Genomic DNA, 26,525 nt, shown 5'->3' with positions numbered 1-26,525 from the left:
GATCTACCTTTTAGTCGAACTAATGCACGTTAATTCTCCACTTGCATTAGTCTGATCAAACGAAGAGTGAAATAATGAGCGATTGTAGAATCTTGACATACTGAGCTATTTTCCTAAGGAGATGGCAGAAATTACTTTTTACAGCTCTACAGTAGATCCCTCTCTAAGGAGCGGCCTTGTAGGATGTGGTGTAATTGCTTGGCTCTGATGCCGCTATTTATGTTACCAATTTTTAGTGGAGCAGCATGAATAATTTAGCAGGGGAAAAGATGGTAGATGCAACAACAAACTATATCCGGTTGTTTATGTCAAGCAGCCATCTCACCAAGAAACCTTCTTATAAATCATGATTGCATCTTACTCCACCTCCTCTTGCCTTTGTCTTTTCTCTCTCCCTTAATTGCCTGTAATTGGTCCCCCATGGAACTGAAAAGAAAGAGCAGAGATGCGTAACTCACTTGTGATTACACAGATTAAAGAGTGCAAGGAATGACTTGGTCAGGCATGTACAAAAGAAAATTTCATGAATAATACATGCTACAAATCTATGTCTCTGATAATGAAAGGAGAATGGCCTGGGCCTGAAATATTTAAATTTGTCTCTTGAATGATGGCTGCACCCATAACTGGATGAGCTAAAGTGGTGTCTTGCCTTGGGAACAGAATGACCGGGGTCTTGCATTCTGGGCTTTGGTTAGAGTTCAAAGGTTAGCCTAACTGTGTATGTGTGTTGATTATATACTGTAGATCCAGTGGTACGGCGAAGACGCACTTGACTAGAGTAGTAGAATGTGGTACAAAGACCTTTCTGCTTTCATGGTAGCTAGAGAGAAAAGCCAAAAGAAAATTGATTTTGATGTCATATATTGTATAGCACCCACTGTAGTGCTCTTGTTCCCAGGCTTATGTTAACCCCAGCACCTCAACCTTTAAATCTGCCTATTTCCCCTGCCTTATTTAATTTCCAAAATGTCATATTTGCTCCTTTTACTCAGTCCCTACATAAATCTGAATCCCTTATCAGGATACCCGCTACACCCCAGACGACATGTGGATGGATACCGTTATTTTTATCTAATCTTTCTCACCAAACATATTCTGTGTCTGCCTCCATCTCCTCTGACAGGAAAGCTTCTTGCATTAGTGCTGAATCTAGCTGCTGCGGCACAGTGTTTTGCCCTGACACCTCTCTCTGATAAGGAGCCCCCCCCCTCCCACCTGCATCAGTGAAGAGGTAGTATTTTGCCACCAATGCCTCTCAAGCAAAAACTGATAAAAAACCCAGCCAATAATGCTGCAGTGGTACATTATCTTTTGGGGCCTATATTTAATTTCTCTGGGTTTGTTTTTCCATCCCCTTTCTCAGGATGGATTCGCAAGGTCTATTTTCTCCACACCCGGCTGTGCTCTGCTGAGCAACTTCCTTTGTTTATTCTCTGTAAATAAAATGCTGGATTGAGTGGAGCAGCAACTCTAAGCAGTTGCTCATTGGATTGTGCCTGCATGGCGTGAGAGCAGCTCTCAGCTTGTTTTAAGTGTTAGGATTTGAACTGGTATTTTAAATCAGTTCCCTCATTTGGTTTTAAACTTTCCTGTGAAATGATTTTTGCAGTTATGCTTTATAGGAGTTATTCTTTGAAGAGTTGCTCTTTGAGAGAGTCTTATTGGCAGTGTCCTGATGTACCACAAACTACTTTTCATATTTTGTATTGAATTTAAACAAAGAATTACAACAGGGCTTTTGGTAATGGAAAAGCACTCAAGTGTGTCTGGCTTTGGCAAAGGTTTTAACACAGGGATTGCCAGTGCAAGAGTGTGTAGACAGGGTTCCCACGGTTTTGGAAAACCTGCAAAATATTAGGGAAATTTCCTATTGTGAAAAGCCCTGGAAGTTTTATAGTGAGTATACAATAGGTATGTTGATGTATAACTTTTTGTCGACATCAAGATTTTATGTTAAAATATATATGAATTAATGCGTATTAACATTTTTAAAGGGAATTCTGTCATCATTTGTCATCATGTTGTTCCACCCTTGTGACTTTCTTTCATTGGTGGGACACAAAAGGAGATGTTGGGCAGAATGATAGCCTCAGTCACCATTCACTTTCATTGTATGGAAAGAAACATGCAAAGATAGTGAATTGTGACTGAGACTAACATACACCTTTTGTGTTCCATGGAAGAAAGTCATACGGGTTTGGAAGACCATGAAGGGTGAATAAATGATGATAGACTTGTAATTTTGCTGCAAACTATATCTTTAATCACCTTTTGCCTTCTCTAAATAATTTAAAATGGTCCTGAAGCGTGCCTAATGAATTTTTAAAATTAAATTTATTCCATGTTGTCCCTCAACTGCATGTAAAATCTGCATGCACAATATTTATAAAAGCATTAGCAAAATGCTGTTTAAAATAGTTTTAGATGGAGTAGAATATGTAGTGATAATCACGCAGCCACCAAATTATAAAGACCTCACACAAGACACAAAAGAATATGGTGATTTTTGATTGCAGGGTCACTGATAGTGTATGTGTGCGTATAATTGTATGAATGACAGATGGCACCTCCCTCCATTTACCTCGGGGCACCAGCTAAGGAATTTCACCTTAACAGTATAAAAATTATCCAAATGGACCATTTAATAAGTTAGAAATACTGTATGTTAATTGGAGGGAGTTGGTCATCTGAATAGGATTTTGTGAAATTCTTCCTTACCTTTAGAGCCTCTTACTGTATTAACACAAGATAAACACTGTTGTAATAAAATTAATTTTATTTACAAAAAGATACACTTTAATAACTAACAACAACTACAAAATGGCAACAATATGCTATGAATGGAAAAGAAAATAAAGTGCCTAGGATGGAAAGATGCAATTGGTTGAGTTGGATGTTGGCATGGTAGAGAATGGCTATTACCTTATGGAAAGATAAACTGCTCATTCTCTGTTAACTAATACGCTAAAGACCTTATTTCTAGTTAAACAAATAACTCAAAAGATTATTAACTAGATATTGGGTCAATAGGTTATGTGATCTAAAGATCATTAGATAATCATAAGTTGGTAATATACACTAATGAGTAATGAGTTTGGTGATAGTTGCATCTTCCACTGAATGGGAAAGGAGCATGGCAAGCTGCAAGTTCAGTTCACTTTGTTCTTCTGGAAGTCTTTGGGAATATACTATCTTTCTCATCTTTGGTCATAGGGGTGAGAGTCAGGAATGGAATCCACTCATTGGGGAGGTCAGCTTCTCTGCAGGATCCTTTGTCTCCCAAAAGGTCCCTGGAAATTGTCTTTTCAGTCTTATCTGAAGGCAAAAGCCATATGTCTATAGAAGGACTGATTGCATCAGAAACCTGATCACATCAATGTGAAGTTTCATTCCCTGTAGTGGATGGCTTTGGCTTTCATGTCAGACACATAAAGATTTTTGCATAGCTCTAAAATATATCATGCGCTAGATGGTGCTCTTTGTTCGCACATCAATATAAAATGATTAATAATAATAATAATAATAATAATAATCTTATACAGTAATTCCCAATTTCCATGATGAAAATTCATGGTAAGTCATTGATCAAAAGGTGTGGCAACCCTGTTATGTGTTTCTGCATCTGTCATGCTATATTTGTTTTTCCTGTGTCTACATATATCTTCTTTTATAATATTGAAATATGAGCACAAATACAGTATATTGGTACCCGTTTGCCCTGGCTTTTGTGTGACTGTGTGACAGTGTGAGCCTTGGGGGTGATGAGAACTGTTGGTTTCTGTGGTGAAGTTTGATGTGGAGCTGGATGCTGGTCAGTGGGCCGTTGTTATGTTGCGGAAGTCCACAGCTCCCATTTACCTTTCCTTTCTGACTGAGAGCTTTTCTTGCTAGGCTTGCGCATGTGATGTGGCTGACAGGATGACAGCAGGGGCGCACTGGGGTGAATGTCAATGTGTGCGAGTGCAGTTTCTTGCATGATCTGCAACACACACATATACAGTATCTAGGTTCCTTGAAGCAGTGCAACAATATCTGCCATTACAGTGTGAGAAGACACATTTACAATGTAACAGATTCCTTGATTTGAGAATTAATTCATAAGCTTCTATGGGCTTTTTGCAAATCATTAAAGGTGAAGTGTGTAATTCTGGCACCACTATTGTCACCTAATGGAATAGTAAAATTAATGACAAACAAGTTTTGGTGAGTACCATTGGTCGAACAAACAGACAGTCTCCCCCTGAACTCAAGATATTGGCTGAGCTAATGTTGGACTGGTCCAGATTACAAATAGAGCCACAATGTTTACATTTTTCAGGGGAATCGACCTATGAAGGGCTTACTTTTAATTGTCTCTGCATATTAATCTGGATTGGAGAAAGGATTGAAACAAATGCACACATCTCCTTTAAAGTATTAAGTAGTATTGTACTGTGAGAGTTGAAAACAAATATATCCAGTATTTCAATTCTTCTGAAAACAATTTGCTTACGTTGGAAAGGCAAACAGTAGAAAGGCTTGATATCTGTCAAATCAGATTGTCAAGATTTTTGTTCTGAGCTGTGCCAAGCAGAGCAGCAGTTATTATTAGGAAATTACAAGAGGTTGTGGGGGTATGGCTCAATCTGTTGCTCAATTTGTGGCCTAGTTAGACTGTCAGAAGATTGCCTGCAGGAGTGAGGAGAGATGCCATGAATTAGGTGTCTTCTTCAGTCTGGGCCCAGGGCACCAATGATCCAGGGTGTATTCAAAACAGAAGGCAGCTGCCTCGCTGCACTGTCAGTCATGGGCTTCACATACAGTGGTTTTCAACGGAGGTACTTCTTAAGGTAAGACATTTGGCTTTCAGGCACCACAACATCACATTTGATTATTTGATTAACACATTTAAGTGAGCTTTAGAGATAACCAAGAAAATGTTTAATGACTACAGTTGTGGAAATCGAATATGATCACACAGAAAATCGAAATGTTGTTTCCGAAAGTTCATGTACATTGAAATCAACCCCATTCTGCTGAATTACTGACAAGCGCCATCCCCCATGAGAAATTTTTGCATTGACCCTTCACTAAGCTCTACCTCTCTTGGTTACCGTTGCTCACTCTGACAAACTTTGCAGAACTTCCCATTGGAATGAATGAAAGATTGCTGTGAACGGCGTGTTTTTTGGTATATAATTTCTATAACATTCTGCTTTAAACTACTCGAACATACATTACTCCTGTAGACTGTAGTTGGAAAAAACCAAACGCCTGTCAGAGAAATGGTGGATGCCAACAGTTACTAAGATCAGAAATGCTTTTAAGGCGGGACTTGGGGTGTAACGATATGAGATTTTAACAGTATGATAACAGTCACTAAAAATACCATGGAATTACAGCATCACGGTATTAGGTACATTGCTGATATTTTTAGGAATTTAAATTCTGACTAAAAAAAGGCGTGTTCCCAACTGCAATTTAATACTATGTAAAACTATAAAACATCATTGAATTATTACTTTTAAGATTTATAAATTGAATAACAAAATAAAAAATATTTGTAATTTTTACTGCCCTGGTTAAGATACGCATTTGATTCATTAAATTGGTTGCTTTTGTAATTTCGTTTGATTCTTAACAATACCTACTGAACTATAAATGATTATTTATTTGCACTTTATTTATTGGGGTTTTTCCAGTGCTGTTTATTTTCTGCTACAGTATCACTGTTCATTTTCTGTATGCCTAAAGCACATTGTAAACCCTATTTAGTAATTTATAAATAAAATATATTATTATTATTATTAAACACTGTAGGCCAAGTCTTGCGCTGCACTTAAGCAAATAATGCATGAACAAACAATCGGCCCATCATAACTGTAGGAAATTTGGTAGTATAAATGTACATGGGATGGGTTAAAGTGCCCGCATACCTCCACCATTATATATAAGGAAACAGTATGTGTGAGCTAGGAATTAATTTAAAATGTCCTTATTCTACATGATCATGTAAGGAAATTTATAATGGAATTAGTCGCGTTCGACAACCATTATAAGCAAGATAAATGACAAACAACTAGATTATTTGTCTGAATAAAAGTCTCCACCATTAAAATTGTAATACAACATCTTGTTGTATCCACTCACAATTTCTATTGTAAGGAATTAGCTTTAATAAGGGAATTATGATTAATTCACTTATTGGAGTTATATTATTCTCATGGCTTATTGAAAATAATATCAAACATATTTTAGGTATTGCTTTGAAGTGAAATCTTTTAAAAACAGGGATGAGATTATTTAGCAAAATATACCACAGTCAAATTATCTTTGAATACAGACAAACTTTATTGCTATTCTAAACATAAACTAATCAAACACATACAACATGAAACAGGTTGGTGAGTAGTGACAGAATGTGAAATAAATGATCAATACAGAGAAAATGAACTTTATGGAGTCTGTTGACAATGCCTTAAGAACCATTTATCCTTCTTTGAGTCTACATCGATTTGCAATCGGATTACCCAAAGTATTTAACTAATACACCAGCACTTTGAGCAAAAGTCTGGAGATGTACTTGCGTGTCGTTGCGTTGCTTGGTTCTTTGGCGTTTGAAGAAAGTTCATTCCGTCGATGTCTTGGACTCTGTCATGATCGCGGATAATTTTTGTCTGGATGGCTGATAAAGTGGGCTTTGAAGCGAGGCCTTCTGCAAGGAAGACTCGCAACTCCCGTTGGGGGTGTGAACCATAGAGCAGAGAGTGAGAGGCTTCCTCGGGATGAGTCCCGAGTTTTCCTTGGACTCTACATGGCATGGAGGATCTGGAAGAGCAAGAGACAAGTCCAAGAGAGCAGAAAAGAGGAGAAAAGGAGGAGAAGAGGGCGTTGTTCCTCGGTAGGAAACTTTTGAACTGAAATTGGCCGCACCCCAAAGGTGTACTGAGCCAATCAGAAGTGAATTTCAGAGTCACGTGGTCGACTGGTCTGTCCTTTTCAAAGTTGATTTACAATCCTTTGTGTGAAGGATCCTTTCAACTCCCGCCCAAAAATAGTGCATGTTTACTCATGAACTTTGATATCTTGAAAACAATGCAAGAGACATGACATCCGTTGTCATCAACATTCTCTACGTAAACAAGCAAGCATTTACATACTAAATGTGACATGCTTTCATGAATATTACACGTGTAAGTAACAAAACATGAAAATCCCTGATTACAAATCATACTGTTTAATTCATTGGTTTTACAACATGGATAAAACATTACACATTATTAGAAACCTGATTGTCAGGGTATATTATCAGGTTAAACCTTGAATGAGGTGAATAATGCAAGATTAATGATTATACTTATTCATTTGTTAGTTAGAAGTGATTACAAATCACTACACATATTTTAAAAGGTACATCGGCTATAATCATTAATTTGTCAGTTATAAAAGTAATCATAGGTCAAAGTAATTTTCAGAATTTTCTAGCATGGCTAGGTATCGTGTACATTATGGGTTTAAATGCATTCTGTACATTTTAGAGGGTTAACTCAGCGAAGTACAACATTCATGGATTCCTTTTTAGCTGCTGTTTGCAGAATAATGAGGATCTCATGACTAATTATCGTCCAGAATAAAGAGTCATAGAATTGGCATTGTTTGTTCATTGTAATTCAGGAGGATCTCGCAAGGGAAGCTGTTCACTCTGTCTTTTATGGCTTGTAACCTTTGCACTTCGGGCCTCTTTGCAGAGAAGTTCTCAAGTCATGTGCGATCTGGACAAGTCTCTTTTGTTAGTTTTATTGGTCAGATGTGAGCTTCTTCTAGGCTTCTTGACATTAGCTCGAGCAGAGTCTTTTAATTTATGACACTGAGGGATTCCAGGGTTAGAAGGTTGGGTTTTAAGTAATATGGCTGCAATTCTTCTGCATCTAATATCCTACAGTAACGTTGCATGTGAGCTCTTAAATCCATTTGGCGGAACGTTTTTACAGTATGACCACGACCCACACGGACTGCTTTCGCTGTTGTTTCCCGCTGAACTCGTTTACATGTGCGTCCTCCCGCGAATGTCAACGGGGCCGAATAGGTTGGTGGATGCTGCGACTGGGAGTTGGGGGCCCCCCTGCAGCCATGGGCCCCGGGCTTAAGCTCAGGTAATCCCATGCGTTAATGCTGCCCTGCTCGTGGGTCCTTAACTTCCTCAAAGTTTTCCCACACTGTGGACTTCAACCGCTTTGGTGGGGAAAACAAAGGTTCAGACTCCAACATTTTGCTGGCAACATGTGTGTCGCCTTTAACCTCGTGCGAGCACTCATATTTGACAGACATGGGACAACATAATCAGTACATAGATTCAGAATTTATATCAGAATATTTATCATTTTATTTTAACATGGCTGGCAGTAATTAGATGATGCTGGCAATTACTTTGAACCTGAATTAGTTATGCAAATGTTTGATGTAATGTCTGTAACGTCTCAAAAAGATGAATAACCAACATTTCTGAAAACATAATAAACAATTTTCTAAAAAAACAATTTGATATTTTCTATAGCTTGGTATTATTTAAAATTTCACAACTTAGTCCAGCTGTCCACATACAGTATGTTGCCATAAATTTTTAGGAAAACTATTTGCTCTAGAATTATTTATTCTTTTGCATGTTTATTAGGTGCTACTATTTACAAATCAAAAAGGGAAACTGAAAATACACACAAAAGTCACGCTCGGGTCTCAGGTGGTTAAAAATGGAGTGACGTTTGAATGTAAAATGAGGAAGTTGCAATTTAGTGATTTATTTTATCATGTTTTGAAGTTTATATGATGCTGTATAAATGTAACCGAATCTTTCTTAACTGAACTGATTTGGATTAAAAAAGTACAGAAAAAACCTGACTTCATGCAATGGTGTGAATGAGATGTCAATGGTATGAAAACTGTTTTAAAACAGAGGTATACCGGGAAACCGTTACATTCCTAATCAACACACACACACACACACACACACACACACACACACACACACACACACACACACACACACAGACACTGTATTGAAGAATTTCTTCTTTTTCTTGCTATCTCTCCTTCCCCTTTTTCTCTTTTATAAACACATATTCACTCATTCACTTACAGTCTGTTGCCACATGGGTGAACTGATGTGTCACACACAGATGCACACACCTGCAGGCTGAACACTTTCCTTGGCTGTGATGTTCACATTCCATTAACATTCATGCCAGTCATGATGCAGGGCATCTTTCTGAACATGAGTGTATGTATGATAGCAGCCTCTGTGTATACCTCTTCCTCTCTTTACCCATCTCATTTCTGTCTCTCTCTCTCTCTCTTTCTTAATTTTTTTCTCGATTTCTCTTACCTATCTCTCTTTGGAGGCTGAGTGAGACATTTAAAACATTTTTTATATAACGGATAGTTCCAAATCTGAATTTTGATTTCATGATGTGTCTTCAAAGCATTTGTAAAATGACAGTAAACGCACACCTGTGACCGCACGCCCTATATCAATGCACTAAGTTGCTAAGTCTGATAATTCTTAACAATAAATGCAACCATTATTTAAAGCTTGAACTAGATCTTTTATGGCTTTATTATACTTCCTGGCACATGTTTTGTTGTGGTCTGGCTCATCCTTGAAAACAAATAATCTGAAATGTTTGCACTTTAAATATTTGCTTCTTAATGAAGAAGACTATTGTGCTTTTCTTCTCAACATGATGCTGGGAGTGAAGTGTTAACATGTTGATTAATCATAATTAAAAGGCAATTTACATGCACAACCGAAGAAGACTAGCTGTTCTTGTGCCTGTCTTGAGATGCGAACTGTTCTGAGCTTTGGGGAAAGTGGTTCTGAATTTAAATGCAGTAATACTAATTCTTCTGGCCTTATTTGTGTGTGTGTTGAAATATTGTTTTAACATTTTAACAGAAGGCTATTTTGTTTTTCTCTTTAATAATTCTTAATTTTTTTTTCCTTTTACAGCATATTTATTTATTTATTTCTAAGTCTAAAATTACATTTACACTATAATAATAAAAACGCTCTTAATATTGTATGACTCCCAAAAGGATGTTTAACAACATTTTAGAATGTTCAAACATTTAATTGGAATGTTCTAATAATAACCTAAGAATTAATATTCCTCATTTGAGAACTAATACCACCCATATCCTGGATTCTCCAGTGTACAATGACAGAATGTATTGCTCTCTAAAGTATTTATTAAAAATTTTAATTAAAAGGAACTTGCAGCCTGCCAAATTGGATAAATAAGAAGCAATGCTTTTGCAAACAAAGACATTTTCAGCAGATTGCAGAGTATGCACATGTGCATGCCTTTTCACCTAATCAACATTTATTCCATATTTATCCTTGCAATATCCGAAATCCTTCAATACCAACCCCAGTTCTGGTTTTGTTTGTTTTACGTGAGCATGAGAAATTCCAGGATATCAACAAACTTTCATTAAGTACAATAGGCAAGCAAAAACAAAAGCAAATCCTTGGGTGACTTATGTTTACATCTGACCATGAAGTATTGAGACACATTCCCTCTCATAAAGCATGTCTACTTTGAGCATGCAGAAACTTTCAATGAAATGTTACTAGTGTCTCTTTGTTTATTGTCTTTTGCGGGTTCCAGGTACACTGTGATCCTTTTTTATTCATTTGTTTTGAAGAAGCATGCCAATGTGAACAGATCATTCATTCTAACCTTGTCATCTATTCAGCTGACTTGCATAAGAAACCTCTCAGTCTGTCTCTTGATATAAGTGGGATTTTTTTTTTTTTTACAGTTATTATGGAACAAATTTTGTTATTGTACCATGAATAGCTGCATGAATAACCTTGCCGTGCTGCTAACAGATAATTGCTGACCAACACCTGTTCATATACAAGACTGAGCAGCAGCTTACAATATATGCTATTATTGGAAATATATAACTTGCACATGCTTGGCAATATCACACATTTTTAATACAGTGGGTCAAACATTCTGAGAAATTCTGAGACCACTAGTATTATGCCTCTATTTAGCAGTTTTCTAATTTAATAAATAAATGAAAACTAAGCCCTTTTGCTTTAATGACAACATGCAGTCTAGCTGGCATGGGCTCCACATGTTTGTGCAAAACCTGATGATCTATGTTATCTCAGCATGATTTGAGAATTTTACAAAGAGCATCTTGTGTGCTTCAGTGGAAGCAAGGATATCTGACCTTTTGGAGTTAAAGGAAGGAGTTAACATCGTCAATGTCAATTTTTTTATTTGAGGAGTGACCAAGAAATACAGTAGAAAACAGTGATTGGGAGTTGGGGGACCCCCTGCAGCCATGGGCCCCGGGGCTTAAGCCCAGGTAAGCCCGTGCGTTAATGCTGCCCTGCTCGTTGGTCCTTAACTTTCTCAAAGTTTTCCCACACTGCGGACTTCAACCGCTTTGGTGGTGGAAACAAAGGTTCAGACTCCGACATTGCACTAGCAACATGTGCGTTGCCTTTAACCTCGTGACCCTGCGTACACATATTTCTGACTCTTGACTTTTATGTCATAATGGCTTTGTTTCATTTATTTTTTTCTTTCTGTTTGTTTCAAGGTTATTTTTTTTTTATATCAGATTTTCAGTGTAGTTTCAGACTTTTGTTACCTACTGTATGAGCATATAAATATTTTATTACATCCAAATATTTCAAAGACTGCAATAAGTGCTGCTTTTTAGCAATTTGGTTCTGATCTTAAAAAAAAGAAAGAAAAAGAAACTCCCTCATGTTGCCATCACTTTTCTCTTTTCATGTTGCCTTTCACTTCTATATTAAAGTTTTTGAAACCGATTAGTCCTTTTGAGCATAAGGGTTAGTTGCAGGTGACTGTTAGAACAGCTGTGGTTGTCGTGGCCTTGACAGTCTTGTCTTAACCTTGGACAATCAGACAAGCACTTCACCATTTAAACTGTCATTGAAAACAAGGACATTGTCACTGGGGTCTGTATAGAATCTAGATTCAACACCTGACAGGGCTTGTGGGTTTAGACAAAAGAGGCCTTGCATATAAATGTGGTACAAGGCAATCCTGTACCTTGGACACATAATAAGAATCATGATCTAATATTCAATGAAAATACTGGCATTTCATAAGTGCAGTTCTTAAAGAAAACATAAAATCAAAATTGACCCTGCATACTGTAGTTTCTTAATGCAGGGTCCCTTATTGCTTATTGTGGATTGTTGTGAATGATTCATCGTTGCATCTTATTCCATATAAAAAAAATGTTGACGAGTCAGAAGGTGTGGCCGGGCCGTGAGGGCGCACAGCCGGTGCTGAATCAGGTGATCAATGGGAGAGCGAGATAAAGGGGAGCCGGAGATGCCAGTTCGAGGGAGAGAGAGATGCATGCGGCTACACTGCATGTGCATCTGTGATTGTCTTATGTTTTATGTTGTTTTAAGTTAATTTATATCAATAAACCTTTATGTTGACTGTTCAGCTGGTTCCCGCCTTCTCCTTGCCCATCCTTGAACTGTAACAGTATCAGGACGGGCAAGGAGGAGGTGGGAACCGGCTGAACCGTAAACGTAAGTTTAATGTCAAAACTCAAACAATATAAAACAAACACAAAAAAATGTAATAAATGTCTTTTTCCAGGCTGTTGGATAATGTTAACCAATAGCCAAAAAGCTATTTAAGCATTGTTTTAGCAAACTAACATTCATGTTTGGCTCCATTCTGGCATGGATCAAACACTTTTCACCATCCAGCCGATGGATAAAATCAAGTCCCAATCCTACATTTTCTTGTTTAATATCCTTTTCTACTCTGAAATATGTCACTTTGCAGAAGTAAATTAGGTTGAGAATGGGGTTTAAAGGAATATTCCTGGTTCAATACAAGTTAAGCTGAAGCATAATGTTGATTACCACAAAAATTAATTTAGACTCAATCAAGGTCACAGGAAGGCAGTTACAATGGATGTGAAATGGCCTAATTTTTGGAGGGTTTAAAGGCAGAAATGAGAAGCTTATAATTTTATAAAAGCACTTCAAAAGCACATTATTCACTGTAAAAAAACAAAAAAAACAAAGTTGAGTAAACAAAGTAAAGCAACCAGCTGCAAAGCATTTTTGAGTTTACTCAACTTCAGGCAAATTAGTTGTACCAACTTAACAATTTGTAAGATCCATTAACTCAATACAATAAGTTAAGCAAACTTGAAATTATTAATGATGTTTACAATTAAATCTTAGATAAATAAATATTTTTTTAAAAACATTTACATTTTAAGTACATCTGACCATCATTTTCAATATTGTTGATATAGAAAGATATTCTTTATTAAGCAGATCTACATTTCTACATAAGATAATGTGTCAGCCCCACCAAGATACCAAGTAGTTGGTCCAACTGAAAAAGTTTTGTTAGTAACAATTACTTAAAACTTTTAGAAGTTCAGTTAACTTAATAACTGAAAATGTTTTATCAAAGTGAACACTAATCACTAATCACATGGCGACTTCATTATATATTAAATAAGAAAATATTCCTTGGCAGACTTGACATTGTGTGTGCTCACTGTTTAATATTTTAAGTTGCTCTGACTTAAATGGCATAAAAGTTGACTTTATTGATTGTTTTATGTAATCTTAACTTTTTCTACATTAGATAGTTCAATAAACATTTAAAATTAAACTTGACAAAATGTAATTAGGATTTTTTACAGTGTATAAAAGCACATTGATACTTTTGTTTAAACGTGTATTATTTGAGCTGTAAAGTTGCTTAAATAGTCATTTTTGTAGGATAACAGGATTTATGGCGTTACATCATCATGTATGTAACTTTACACAGAAAAGGTTAGTTAGTGATTTTATCACACTAAAATCATGTAAACAGGCACACTTTCTAAACAGTGAGTATTTTAACATTTACAGCCTTTTTTAAAGAAAAAGAGGGACAAGTCAAAATAATATGTATGTGTTAATCAACATTATGACACAAACGCTGACGATTGAGCTTAACTTGTATTGAACACGGGATATTTCTTTAAACAATGCCTTTGGCTTTCTCGTGTACTGTAGGTGCAAGAAAGTGGTAGAAAGTTTGCAGTTTGAGTTGATGCATAGTTTAATGTTTTTTTCTATTAATATTCATCATTTAGGAATAAAAAACATCAAACAGGCTCAGCTTGGATGCTTAAGTGCCACATGTCAATCCACCGGCACAGAGTTCCAGCTCGGCTCCTTGTGTGTGGCTTTTCTCTCTGTGTATAGAGATGACAAAAAACACTCACTGTACCGACAGCATCTCCTTGAACATTTGAATGACAAGTGATGAGGAAAAGACTGAGATTCTCAACAGGAAGGGAATATACCAGCGTTTGTAGAGAAAGTTGTCTCTCTCACTCTGAACCAAAACTTTTCTGGTGTTACTTCTTTTTGCTTTGACTGTACTCTTGTTGGTTGTTCACAGCATTTCAGTGTAAAGTGTTGCTTTGATGTCTGGTTTTATTCAATTTCCTCACCATGAGGAATGTTGAATAGGCAAGCATAAAAAAACTGTTTTTACCAGAAGTTCTCTCAGGTTCTGCTTTGTAAATATTGTTTTTCATGAAGTGAATGTCAGTATAAGCAGAAGCGTCATGCTTATTTTGAATGCAGCTTTCAAAAAATATTATTCGCATATTTGAATTAAGTTGCACAAGTTTTAAGTTTTCTATGGCAGAAATTATTTGTACAGATGTTTAAATTTTCAAAAGTACAATCGAGTTGCATCTTCCACAAATCAATTACTGTACTTTTAATCAATTGTGATGCCATCTGCCATCTATACAATATGTAGTATATAGTGTAAATATACAGTATATATATTATATCAGGAGTTAAACCCTTCCATGGTCTTCTTGCATGCTAAAAAGTAACGTAGCACTAGACTGACACATCGTACTCTTCTAAATACAACTACTAGTTGTATTTAGAAGTCAGCAGCTTCAAGTTCCTGGGTGTCCACATCACTGAGGAACTCACATGGTCCATCCACACTGAAGTCGTTGTGAAGAAGGCTCATCAGCACCTCTTCTTCCTGAGACGGCTGAGGAAGTTTGAAATGAACCGCCACATCCTCACACGTGTTGGGCCTCATGTATTCATGAAATCCCATGAAGCCTTGCTCACTAAAGGATCGAACTCTCAACTCCTATTGGATGAGGCACACAACAGAACGTCCCTCAAACCATGACATCATCAGGAGTAGAAATACCTCTGAAATGCTTCCGGGATTTGCTTCCAGCAACTTTGTTTGCAGTGTGTAGACGCAGCTCATCGCTGCTCTCATGTGCAACCTCGTGGCACAAGGAAGTAACGTCTGACTTGAAACTGTGGCCATACAATCTCCATCTCGGTGGACGAGTTGAGATTACTCTGTGTTCAACCGAACACTCTAACGGATCCGAAGGAGACCGCCGAGCAATCTGCATCTTCATCCGTTTGCCTGCAGAAGTGAAGAGAAAAGATTTCTCTTCCATCTTCAATCAAGTCGACATTTCTGAGTTCTCCGCTAGCCCGCCGAGAATCAACAGCCTTGCCCGCCAACAGAGTGAGGAAACGGCCTCCCGTCATCACCCAGATGAACACACATTCTGTCCTCATGCGATTCAAGTAAGAGGTTTACGTCTGGGCAGAAATAGAATATTATAGTGTGTTATTCTTGTGTTTCAAGGTTTTTGCTTGTACAGTTTACGGACCGCCATGTCCGCTCATTATTAATACTCAGGGTATTAATTATCACGAATTTGTTTTGCTGTATTGTGGTCCAACCAAATTGGACTGTTGTGCATTTTCGCCATCGCGGGTGATACCGGCAAACTGAGTTATCCATTAAAGAGTCAAAGAATGCGGGACTTTTACGAGCCGTCCACTGCGTCTCTGAGTGATAAACTAACAGCTGCTTTCTCTCCCACTATCGCGAAATCGGCTTTAGGGCCGTCACTTAATTCTCTCTCTCTCTCTCGTAATAACCACACACACACACACACACACACACACACACCTTATGTGTTATAGGATTATTTTTATTTCCATATCTAATCATATCACTGTTTAGTTTGTAGTTGTAAGTCGGAAGTTTATTGACTGCATTGTATTAATTATTAATTGATATTACTGCATAAATAAACTTTGTTTATATTACAAAGAGAAGTGTTTTGTTTTGTTTTGCATATGCCTGTGTCATGCTGATGGGATGTCAGTGCTCGGATTCAAACCTTCATTTATTGTTTTTTTTCCCTAAAATCGATATTCTTCGGATGTCGATTTTCTTAAGAAAACAATCTAATATTGAGACTGTTTTACTATCTGGTTATTAGTCCCTGATTCCAGGGTGGTGCCCCGTCAATGTTAATCCTTATTAATATTCTATTGATTTTTGATAATTGATAATTATCTTTGATGATTGTTGAATTTGAATGATCAATAAGCTAGTGTTAATTTTAATTAATGTTTCATCGATGTTAACAATTAACGATTGTCTTTGATAATTGTTGATTTAAAGGATTAAAAAAAAGCTAACGTTGATTCTCATCAAAGTTCTATGGATTTTAATAATTAATAATTATCTTTGATAATTATTAATTATTGCTAATAACCAAACTTGCTCCTAAACATAGCACACTACATTTACTGGAGCCCCATATGAGGTTTTAATGAGTTAGATTCAATTAATTAATTCAAATATTAATTAATAACTAAAGAAATAATTATTAATTATTTCTGATAGTAACACTGATCTAAACAACCAGTAAAGCCCTACACACGGTTCTACACCTGCACTGTAGAGAGCATCCTGACTGGCTGCATCTCCGCCTGGTACGGCAATAGCACAGCCCACAACCGCAAAGCACTGCAAAGGGTGGTGCGAACTGCCAGACACATCATTGGAGCTTCCCTCCCTCCAGGACATATATACCAGGTGGTGTGTGGAAAAAGCTTGGAGGATCATCAGAGACTCCAGCCACCCGAGCCATGTGCTGTTCTCACTGCTACCATCAGGCAGGCGGTATCGCAGCATCAGGACCCGCACAAGCCAACTCCATGATAGCTTCTTCCCCCAAGCAATCAGACTTTTGAACTCTTGATCTCCCACGATCAAAATACATCAGCACTGCACTTTATTACTCTTACTCTTATATCTCACACCGGACTGTCATAAATGATATTATTATTATATTATATTCTCTCTTAACAACTTACTATCAACCGACAGCCTGAATGTCAATACAGCACAATACAACCTACTGTACATTCTATATATACTATATATACTTTTTTTATTTTATTTTTTTAATTGAATAATGTGTATCTATATTGTGTGTATTGTATACTGTACAGTGTATGTTATTATTTGTATATTGTTGTGTGTAATTATGTGTATATCAGACATTTAAATTGTGCTGTGTTAATTTGATGTTATTGTAAATTAGTATATGTCTCATCACTGTCACGACTGCTATGTTGATCGGAACTGCACCCAAGAATTTCATACACCATTGCAATTGTGTATATGGCTGTGTGACAATAAAAGTGATTTGATTTGATTTTGAAGTTGTTGTAAAGCATGTTTTTATTAAATTTTTTTATTTTTATTTATTTTTTTAATTTTTTGTCTTATCTCGTCTAGAGCACCAAGTGAGCCAGAACTGTGGTGGCCCCTCAGAAAGTAGGTGCATGATGACCCTGAGTAAAAGAGTATTTTCTTTTTGTTGGTTTTCTGGTGAGTTCTCCAAAGTTTGGTTTTCTACCATAATTTCCCCTAATATCTCATTATTGCACGTGACTGAAAACAAGGCATAGCAAACAACTGCAATTGAAATGAGGGCAAAGTAGTGCTTTGAAATGTTTGCTTTGAAAATGATATGAGGTTCTTGGAAAAAAAAATAATGTGCAAAGAATAACTTTTCTACAGCCACTGTTATCCTGATACTTTTTCTAGCATTGATAAAAAGAGAATGACTGGAGGCCTCTTCATCTGCTCACTGATCCCATAAAATGAGTTTCTTTTGAATGAGACAATGAGATTACCCGATTAAAACTGAAAGATATCTGTGTCAGATGAAAATATAATAAAGTTAAATTCAAACTCCCATTTCTTGTAATTTGATTAAGTTTCATGTTCACTGAGGGGAACTTCTGCTGATACTGTGTAATCCTGGACCAGTGTTCACATATAACTCATAACTGGTGGTAAATAAACCCCTTTTAAACATCTAAACAACTTGATTAATTTAATCCTGGTAAAATTTAAAACCAGGTAGTTTTAAATTAAGTAATATGTAGCTTACCTTAAGTTTAATGAAAGCAATAAAGTTTCAGAGATTTGCGGAAGGTGTTCATATTGAGAGGCATTGATTTCAAGTCACTCTGGGCTTGAGTTATGCAAATTCAATCTATACAATTCCTTATATCTTTAAGAGGAAACAGTACACAGTCTGCTAACATAACAGTGTAAATCCTATTAACTTAATGGATAGGACCAATAATGCAGCATTACCTCCACTGCAACCTGATTAGCAATGATGTTTTATTTGCAGGTATTTGCCAAACTGGCTGTCTATGGTTGGCCCCTGCTAGGTAAAGACTATAACTCCTTTATTTTCCTCCCTTGAATTGTGCAGATAGAAGTATAATTTAGCATGTTAGGAGCTTTAAAGGTGAATGGAAATTATGAGCTTCTAAGCAGCAATTTACTGTTACATCACAACCCTGCTGGACACAGATCACGATCGAAACAAATACTCTTTCTTGTTTGACAGAAGATTTTCAGAGAACCGAGTGTGTCTTTATTATTGCATTGCAGATTTTTTGGGTTCTTATTGGTCTATATCTTGTAATGTTAATGTACTGTACACTACATCAAGACAATAATCCTGAGCCACAGACACAGAGGAACAGAGATGTGCTGCAGGCTATTGCCCCTAGAGAAGCAAAATGTCAAGCATCCATTCCACTTCTGCTTAGCCATCTATCTGCATTCCCCAGAAGCTCTGATTGCATTGAGCTAACACTTTTTTGTGTGACTGAACCCATGTTGTCACCAGCACATTGGATTCATCACGTGTAACAAAACAGAATGGGAGTTTTATGTGATCATAGTCTATTGTAATGTCTGTTTGTTTCATGCAGAGCTGAAGAAACTGGTGGTGTGAGCTTTTTACCGACATTAAATCTCTCTTCCAAAACCCATTGAGCCACCTTGCTGCCTACATACACTACCGGTCAAAAGTTTTGAAACATTGGACTGAAATGTTTCTCATGATCTTAAAAACCTTTTGATCTGAAGGTGTATGCTTAAATGTTTGAAATTAGTTTTGTAGACAAAAATATATTTGTGCCACCATATTAATTTATTTCATTATAAATCTAAAATGTAATTAAAAAAAAAAAGTTTTTGAAATTGATGACTTGGACCAAATAATAAAGAAAAGCAGCCAATAAGTGCCCAGCATATAGATGGGAACTCCTTCAAAACTGTTTAAAAAGCATCCCAGGGTGATACCTCAAGAAGTTGGTTGAGAAAATGTCAAGAGCACATGTCTGCAAATTCTAGGCAAAGGGTGACTACTTTGAAGATGTTAAAATATAACACAGTTCTGATTTATTTTGGATTTTGTTTAGTCACAACATAATTCCCATAGTTCAATTTATGTTATTCCATAGTTTTGATGACTTTACTATTATTCTAAAATGTGAAGAAAAAAAAAAATTATAATAAAGAATGAGTAAGTGTTTCAAAACTTTTGACCGGTAGTGTAGGTTGCTGCCTTCTAAGTCAGCATCCTAACCATCATGGAAAATCGTAAGCGACCGATTACAAATGCTCTTCACAGGGATCAACACTGTGCACCTCAGAGATAGCACCCTGCACAGGTGATTCGACTAGAGTTTGACATTAGCATGTTGTTAATCTAACAGCGGAGTACCAGAGACTATTTAGTAGAGACAGGCCACTTCTATTAAAATGAATGGGAAAAATTGGAATGCCCAACAGTCAACGAATGTAGAAAGGAAGTCCCACGTTACAGGTAAAACAGCCAATTGCCTTTTAGATACAGACATCGCCTGTCAATCAACTCGAGAATGAGCATGCGCATTACCTATGCAAGCCAGGAAAATTGCGTTTCTTAGCGTAATCTGAGGTAAAGAAGCAACATTTTTGATACTAGTGTTGTCAGAGTTTACTGCTGATTTGAAATATGTTCTTTGATCGTAATCTTGACCAATTGTTTTGGAGATTTTTTACTTTCCGTATTCAAGTAGATAGGATCTGCACTTTCAGGACTGGAAATAGCTTCCCAGGAGCATTCCAAAGATGGCCGCCAGTGGACTAACTTGCTAGAAAGATTTTGGCAGTACTCTAACAGACTAAGCAAAGAAATACATAGCACACACAAATATTGGGTCAAATCATTCATTTTAATTACCCTTATTTATTTTTATCAATACTTTTCCATATAGAATGAAATACATTTCATTTTATAGTTTTATTGTCAACATTTCTTTCACCTCATCCATCATCTTGAATGTAATTTTTAACTGATTTTGTCACAATGCTTTCTAGGATTGTCTTCTCCATGAAGAATACATGCAAAACTGCCTTCAGATTTCAAAACAAAGGTATTTTAGATGTAGTGAAATTACCTTGCTTTTCAAACAGCCTTTGTGTTGGGAAAGCACCTATGATAAATATTGCGATGATTCTAATGTGCTTTTGATTTAGCCACTATGATTCCTAAAGAGCATGACATTTATAAAACATTTTACAATCCTTCAGGACTGCAATGTTAATAAAAATAACATTAGAGTCGCTATATGGTCATATTAAAGTGCAAAAGGCTGCGATTAAATGAATAAATGGTCTGTGCGTGCTTCAGAGTGAACAGGTGACGCGCTGTCCTGTGTGCACATGAGGGACTCATGAAATACTGTTTTCAGGAAATCGATCATACAAATCTAAAAAAGCAACACAATGTCATAGAAAAACCAGAGATGAAAGCATTTCACCAGCTTTGTAATGAGAAACACTGTAAACTGTCAAATACACACTGCACTTTCAGTTTCCCCAAAATTAAAGCTCCAGATGACATAAATACAACAGAAATATATTACTATTGTATAAAACATTATACAAAAATGTATATTATAATAATAAACTCGACTGGGTCCCACAATAATAATTCAGTATTATATATTATTTAACTATGTTCCAAAAAAATAAAATAAATTAATTAATAAAAATATTTAAGAGTGAAGTTGGAGTTTTTGTACACCATTTTTATTCACAATTTGTTTTAGTACAAATATATGTAGGTAAATAATGCTTTTTATTAGGCTACTATGTATCATTGTGTATGGGTGCATATAAATGGAAATTTTTAAATATTCTTCTTCCTTGTTTTCATTTAGTGAAAAACTGGAAAATATGCCTTTAATATTTTAAACTAGATTTTTATTTCATGCATTAAATATTTTGAATCTACTTGGCTACAATGGATGTTTGGATGAAATGATGGTTCTTCTGATAAAAACAAAAACAAAAAACAATCATTTTAGAGCAAATAATTATCAATATATATACAATATTGAAAAATATTGAGATTTAATTTTTATAGCCATATCGCCCAGCCCTATAACAGAGCGATTGTGTTACAATTGTTGCTTAGAAAACAGGATTTTTTTTTTTTACAGCAATTTCTATTTACAACAATGGAAATGAGTATTCGGCTGATATTTTGACTTCCTCGAGGTCAGTACTGCATATGTAATACATTGTATTAGAAATCCCAATTCTTTAGATCCAATTCGGGACACAGTACATTTCCCTTGATTCAGTCATATAAGGACACAGTTCAATATATCCATGCAGGCATTCCGGGAGGGCAGTATAGCAATCTGTCCAGCTTCATTCAACCATGGCCCATCATTCTTGATCGGATTCTGCAGCAACATTCCAGTGAGATGCGTGTTACCGTAGACCAAGAGAGAGAGAGAGAGAGAGAGCTCTGTTTGAGTCAATGTATTCTTCTTGCAGTGAATCACTTCTCTATGGGCTGCATATAAACAGGGACCCAGAAAAATAAAGATACCTATCCCATTGGCTCCAGGCCTGGCTAGCGAGCAAATAGGCAAACATATGTGTTCCTTGGCAGGGATGCGGAAAGTTTAGCGCTCGCCAGTTTCCACTCAAGTAGGGGACTCTACTCAGGTGTTGCCCACTGAAGGAAGGACACTACAGGAGGTGTCATGCCACTGGCAGCCAATGGGAAGTTATTCAGGAAGTGCTGTGAGCTGCAATCAGCTCTGATGTGCTGGCGTCCACAGGAGCACCTGCTTTACTGCCACTTGCAGTGCGCACATATGTCCTCTTTAAGACAAGACACAATACTTTTGCATAATGTCAAAACCACAGGGATTCCATGTCCTCAAACTCGTTAAAGTGCTCTGATGCCAAACACTGATACAGTGCTGCAGAGTTAAAGCTGTGGTTGAGTGAACAGACCAGAAGCACAGACAATTCACAGAGTTCCCAACGCTACTTGAGCGCGAGGTCAGATAGGAGAGAGCGCTCAATATTACCTTAATCAATAGTTTTATTTTATTCACAGGTTATGCATAACAATGACTAAAAACAGTTATCTGTTTTCATTACTACAGGAAGAGTGCACCCAAAAAACAAACAAACAAACAAACAAAAAAATTCTGTCATTATTTACTCACCCCAATGTCGCTCCAAACCTGTATGATTATTGATATGATAACTTTGTGTGGTGAACAGAACAAAATTTAAGTCATTATTCACTTTAAAATCAAATCATTTTAACCCTTAAATGCATGAGAATTTCACCAAAGACTCTTACATATTCAGGTCTTTTCCCGGCACTTATATCTATCACAAATGGATCTACAAAATGCCCAGACAGTGTCAAATTTTCAAGACAATTAGAAAATAGAAAATAGAAACAAAAGATGCAACTGGCTGTCAAAAACATTTTGAGCTACACATACGTTACACGTTAGTATTTTCTCAGGCACTTATTATACTAAAGAGATGTGGGCACAACTCCAAAAAATGTATGAGGTACAGGGGGTGGAATGAGGTCTCAGGTCACAAAAGACCCGAGGTATGCGTTTAAGGGTTAATAAAGTAAAGTGCTTGAATCAAATATGGTGGCTATGACGATAACATCAAAGCTCACTGGTTCTCATTGCATCTCATTCATTGATTTGAGTCTTCTGTTCATCGCACAAAGTGACTGTATTGCTTAAGAAGACTAGGAATATAGCACATGAGTTATTTCAATTACTTTTGCTGTGATTTTATGGTGTTTTTTGTTTTTTGTCATTTTTTTTATAACTTGACAGACCAGAGTCACTATTCAGTCTGTCATTATTTTTATAAAACCTGTGAAAAAGTTTTTAAAAATGTACCTTTTGTGTTCCAAGGAAGAAAGAAGGTCATATGGGTTTGGAGTGACATTAAGGTGACTAAATAATGACAAAATTTTCATTTTTGGGTGAAATATTCTTTAAACCCACTGATATTATTCCTACCTTTGGAATTTCATACCTAATACATTGTATACTTAAGAACAACTTAAGAAAGAGTAAATTAAGTAAGGAATAATTGATGACGGACTGTTGAATTATTAAAAAAATAATGCACACCCCGAGGTGGTAATGCGGTCACAACGCAAAGCGGAGTGGCCGTTACACCTCAGGTGTGCATTATTTTTCAATAATTCAACAGGCCAGAGTCAATTATTCTGCTTATACCATATGCATTATACATTCCGCATTACACCTTAAGACATCGTTCAGGGTTTTATATCAAGACATTGTCTGGTTTTCGTCCCTAAAACCGCTCTTGCGAGTGGAACTACTTTCTTCCGACATGGATTCAGCGTCTAGTTTAGATACAGCTCAAGCCTCCGTTGTTAGTTTGAAAACCTCACTTTAGAACTAGCAACGGAGGATTGCGATGCTTGCACTGCTTTACTGGAGCACTTACTTCAGTAACAAGGTAGAGCATTTGTGCGTGCCTGTGTGTGTGTGTGTGTGTGTGTGTGTGAATGTGCGCATGGGTGAAAGCGAGAAAAAGAATGCAAGAAAACAGAGAGATTGTGTGTTGGATTACCTGTTTGCGGCTCTTGTCAGTAGAAACATAATTTGAAATCATCTAGATGTAAGGTTAAGTATACTTCTGAGTGTCACCATTCTTGTATATAGCTTTCCCATTGCTACACAACTGTTTTATTAAGTTGCGTGGGTCCGTTGAGATCGCTATGTGTCAGGCTGTATTTTACAATGATTTTATAATGCCTTGTTGATCAGCTATTTTGTCCTATATTTAAAATGATTAATAGTGGAGTTAACAATTCTTGAAAATATTAAGCACTCTACCCTTAAATATAGTGACAAGAATGATGCATACTTTTAACAGACTGTTCTTCAATCTCTCCTGGTGGTGTTTTAATGAGAGTGATGTGTGTGCTATCTCACAGTGATTGACAAGGATCTTTGAATTAGCCAGTAACTGTCTGTCAATCCCCTCCCCTTCTGGGAAATCTGAACTCCTGTTGAGCCAATCTGATTGTTACTCCTATGCTGGACCTGTGACAAAACTGGCATTGCAGGACAGGTTTAATCAGCTTAGCCTCTGACAGCACCCGCTCAAATCCCCCAGTGTGTTATGCATGCTTCCATCTTGAGACCTACCTATCTTTGTTACCTCAAGGGTAGCTGTCAACGTGCCAGTGGAAACTTGGCATTTGGTGTCAGCTGAGCCCTCTAGAGATGGGTTGTGCTTTCATATGCTTTTTTTTTTTTTTTTCTCTGTATGGGAGATTTGGTTTTATGGGTGCAGAATGGAATTATTTATAAAGATGTATTTGCTTATCTGATAGGACGTCCTCTAATCCCAAAATTATTTTCTTCCTTTTGTTTTTTGTACATTAGCTCCCCAGTTTGAAGATTGGATTTAACATGCTATATAGCCTTCAGGAAGGTCTCGGTGTTATCTCCTAATAAGAAAACCAATCTTGGCTGCCCTGTTCAGAAGGTTATCATTTTGTTGCATTGAAGAAAAAAGATAAATGTACGACAACCTGTGCAAACATTTCTGTTGACTCGATATATTAATTATTATTTTTTGTTTTCACACTAATGGGATTTAAAGGACATTTTAGTAACAAAGGCTGTGATATTGTCTGATTGTAAGAGAGGCAAAGCAAATGAATAAATTGATCCTTTGCCACACAGGTATAAAATTTAATTTCAACTTCATTCACTCAGTATGCGGGAAAAACCTTTATAGTTTAACAATATCGTATGGCATTGAATTCTGCCTCACTTTCTTATAAGGTGGTTGTTTATGAGTGTATTGCTTTACAGCAAAATAATATGCTGGTAGTTGCATTTGGTTCTGTCAGACTTCAAGATCACGAGTCACGACTCAACTTGGGTGTTTAGCCATAGTAAGCAAAGACCCACATACACATCTGAGGCACTCCAGGACACTGTTCTGTACTCTCTGTGTTACCAAAGTGCCAGAGCTGCTGCACTGATAACTGAACACTGACCCAGAAATGTCCAGTGGCAGAAACACACCTGCTTTCCCTGTTTCAAAGCATTGTTTACCGCCCTTTCATTCATCACTGTACGTTCATTCACACCGCTACAAATAGCCAAGGTAAGCATGCTAAGGCAAAAATTTACGTCAATAACATTTACGTGACATTACACTCACCGTTTAATGTGTTTTGGGCACAGCTTTAATAATGTGTATTAAAAATCTTTGACGTTTGACCAGTCTCAAATCCCACCACACGTGCTTGGTATATATTTAATTTATACCACGGCCTACTGGAATGCTCGATTCTGAATGGCTGGAATGGTTAAAACCGTTTAATACACAGGTAGTTCCAGTCAGTTTAATCATTGTTCTAATGCGCCTACTCTGCTGTCCTCCATAATGAGATAATGCTAGAGATTTATGCCTAAATGACCTCAGGACGTCAAAAAAACACCACATCATCATCAATATGTCAACTTTAAATCAACTGTGAAGTGCTACAGGAAAACAATGGAGGAGACACTATTGTTCATCAGCCCCGTTTTACTGAGTCTGACCTGGAAATAATTAGAAATCCACCTGCTTATTCAGCTTTGTTTTGCATGGAGGGACAGATAAGGAAACCTGGAGCTATCAAGTGCGTCTTTCACTGTCCAGCAAAACTATTTGAATTGTAATTTGATAAACTTCCTCTAAAATTGCTGCTCTGCTCAGCACATCCACAATATGGCACCGCTTGATCATGTATCGCTGACTGAAGCACTGAATAAAGACTGTTTTACAAAGCGCAGTCTTTTGCGGTTTTGTATTCATGCAAGGCCATATCGTGATTTCATTCTGCAACCATACTGATGTCCATACGCAGGATTCTATTAGTTTTGGATGGTTTTCCCCTCATCAGGTACAGTAAGT

The 26,525-nt window shown here is 36.8% G+C and overlaps 1 protein-coding gene across 4 annotated transcripts in view; it reads left to right on the top strand.

Annotated features, from left to right (window-relative positions):
* The window catches only part of luzp2 (leucine zipper protein 2), a 210,215-nt gene that overhangs the window by 19,611 nt on the left and 164,079 nt on the right, over positions 1-26,525 (top strand). For 2 of the 4 annotated variants that reach the window (XM_051724395.1, XM_051724393.1), the window contains exon 1: positions 4,678-4,832. The exons of the other annotated variants lie outside the window; for them this stretch is intronic. In XM_051724395.1, the coding sequence (XP_051580355.1) occupies positions 4,735-4,832 (98 nt within the window). In that variant the 5' untranslated portion in view covers positions 4,678-4,734. Of the gene's footprint in view, positions 1-4,677; positions 4,833-26,525 lie in introns of those variants that run through there. 4 annotated transcript variants of the gene reach the window in all.

The sequence above is a fragment of the Myxocyprinus asiaticus genome, chromosome 18, assembly GCF_019703515.2.
Source record: "Myxocyprinus asiaticus isolate MX2 ecotype Aquarium Trade chromosome 18, UBuf_Myxa_2, whole genome shotgun sequence".
Taxonomy (NCBI): domain Eukaryota; kingdom Metazoa; phylum Chordata; class Actinopteri; order Cypriniformes; family Catostomidae; genus Myxocyprinus; species Myxocyprinus asiaticus.
Note: the sequence above shows the minus strand (reverse complement) of the source record. Positions and strands in the feature narration are given on the sequence as shown.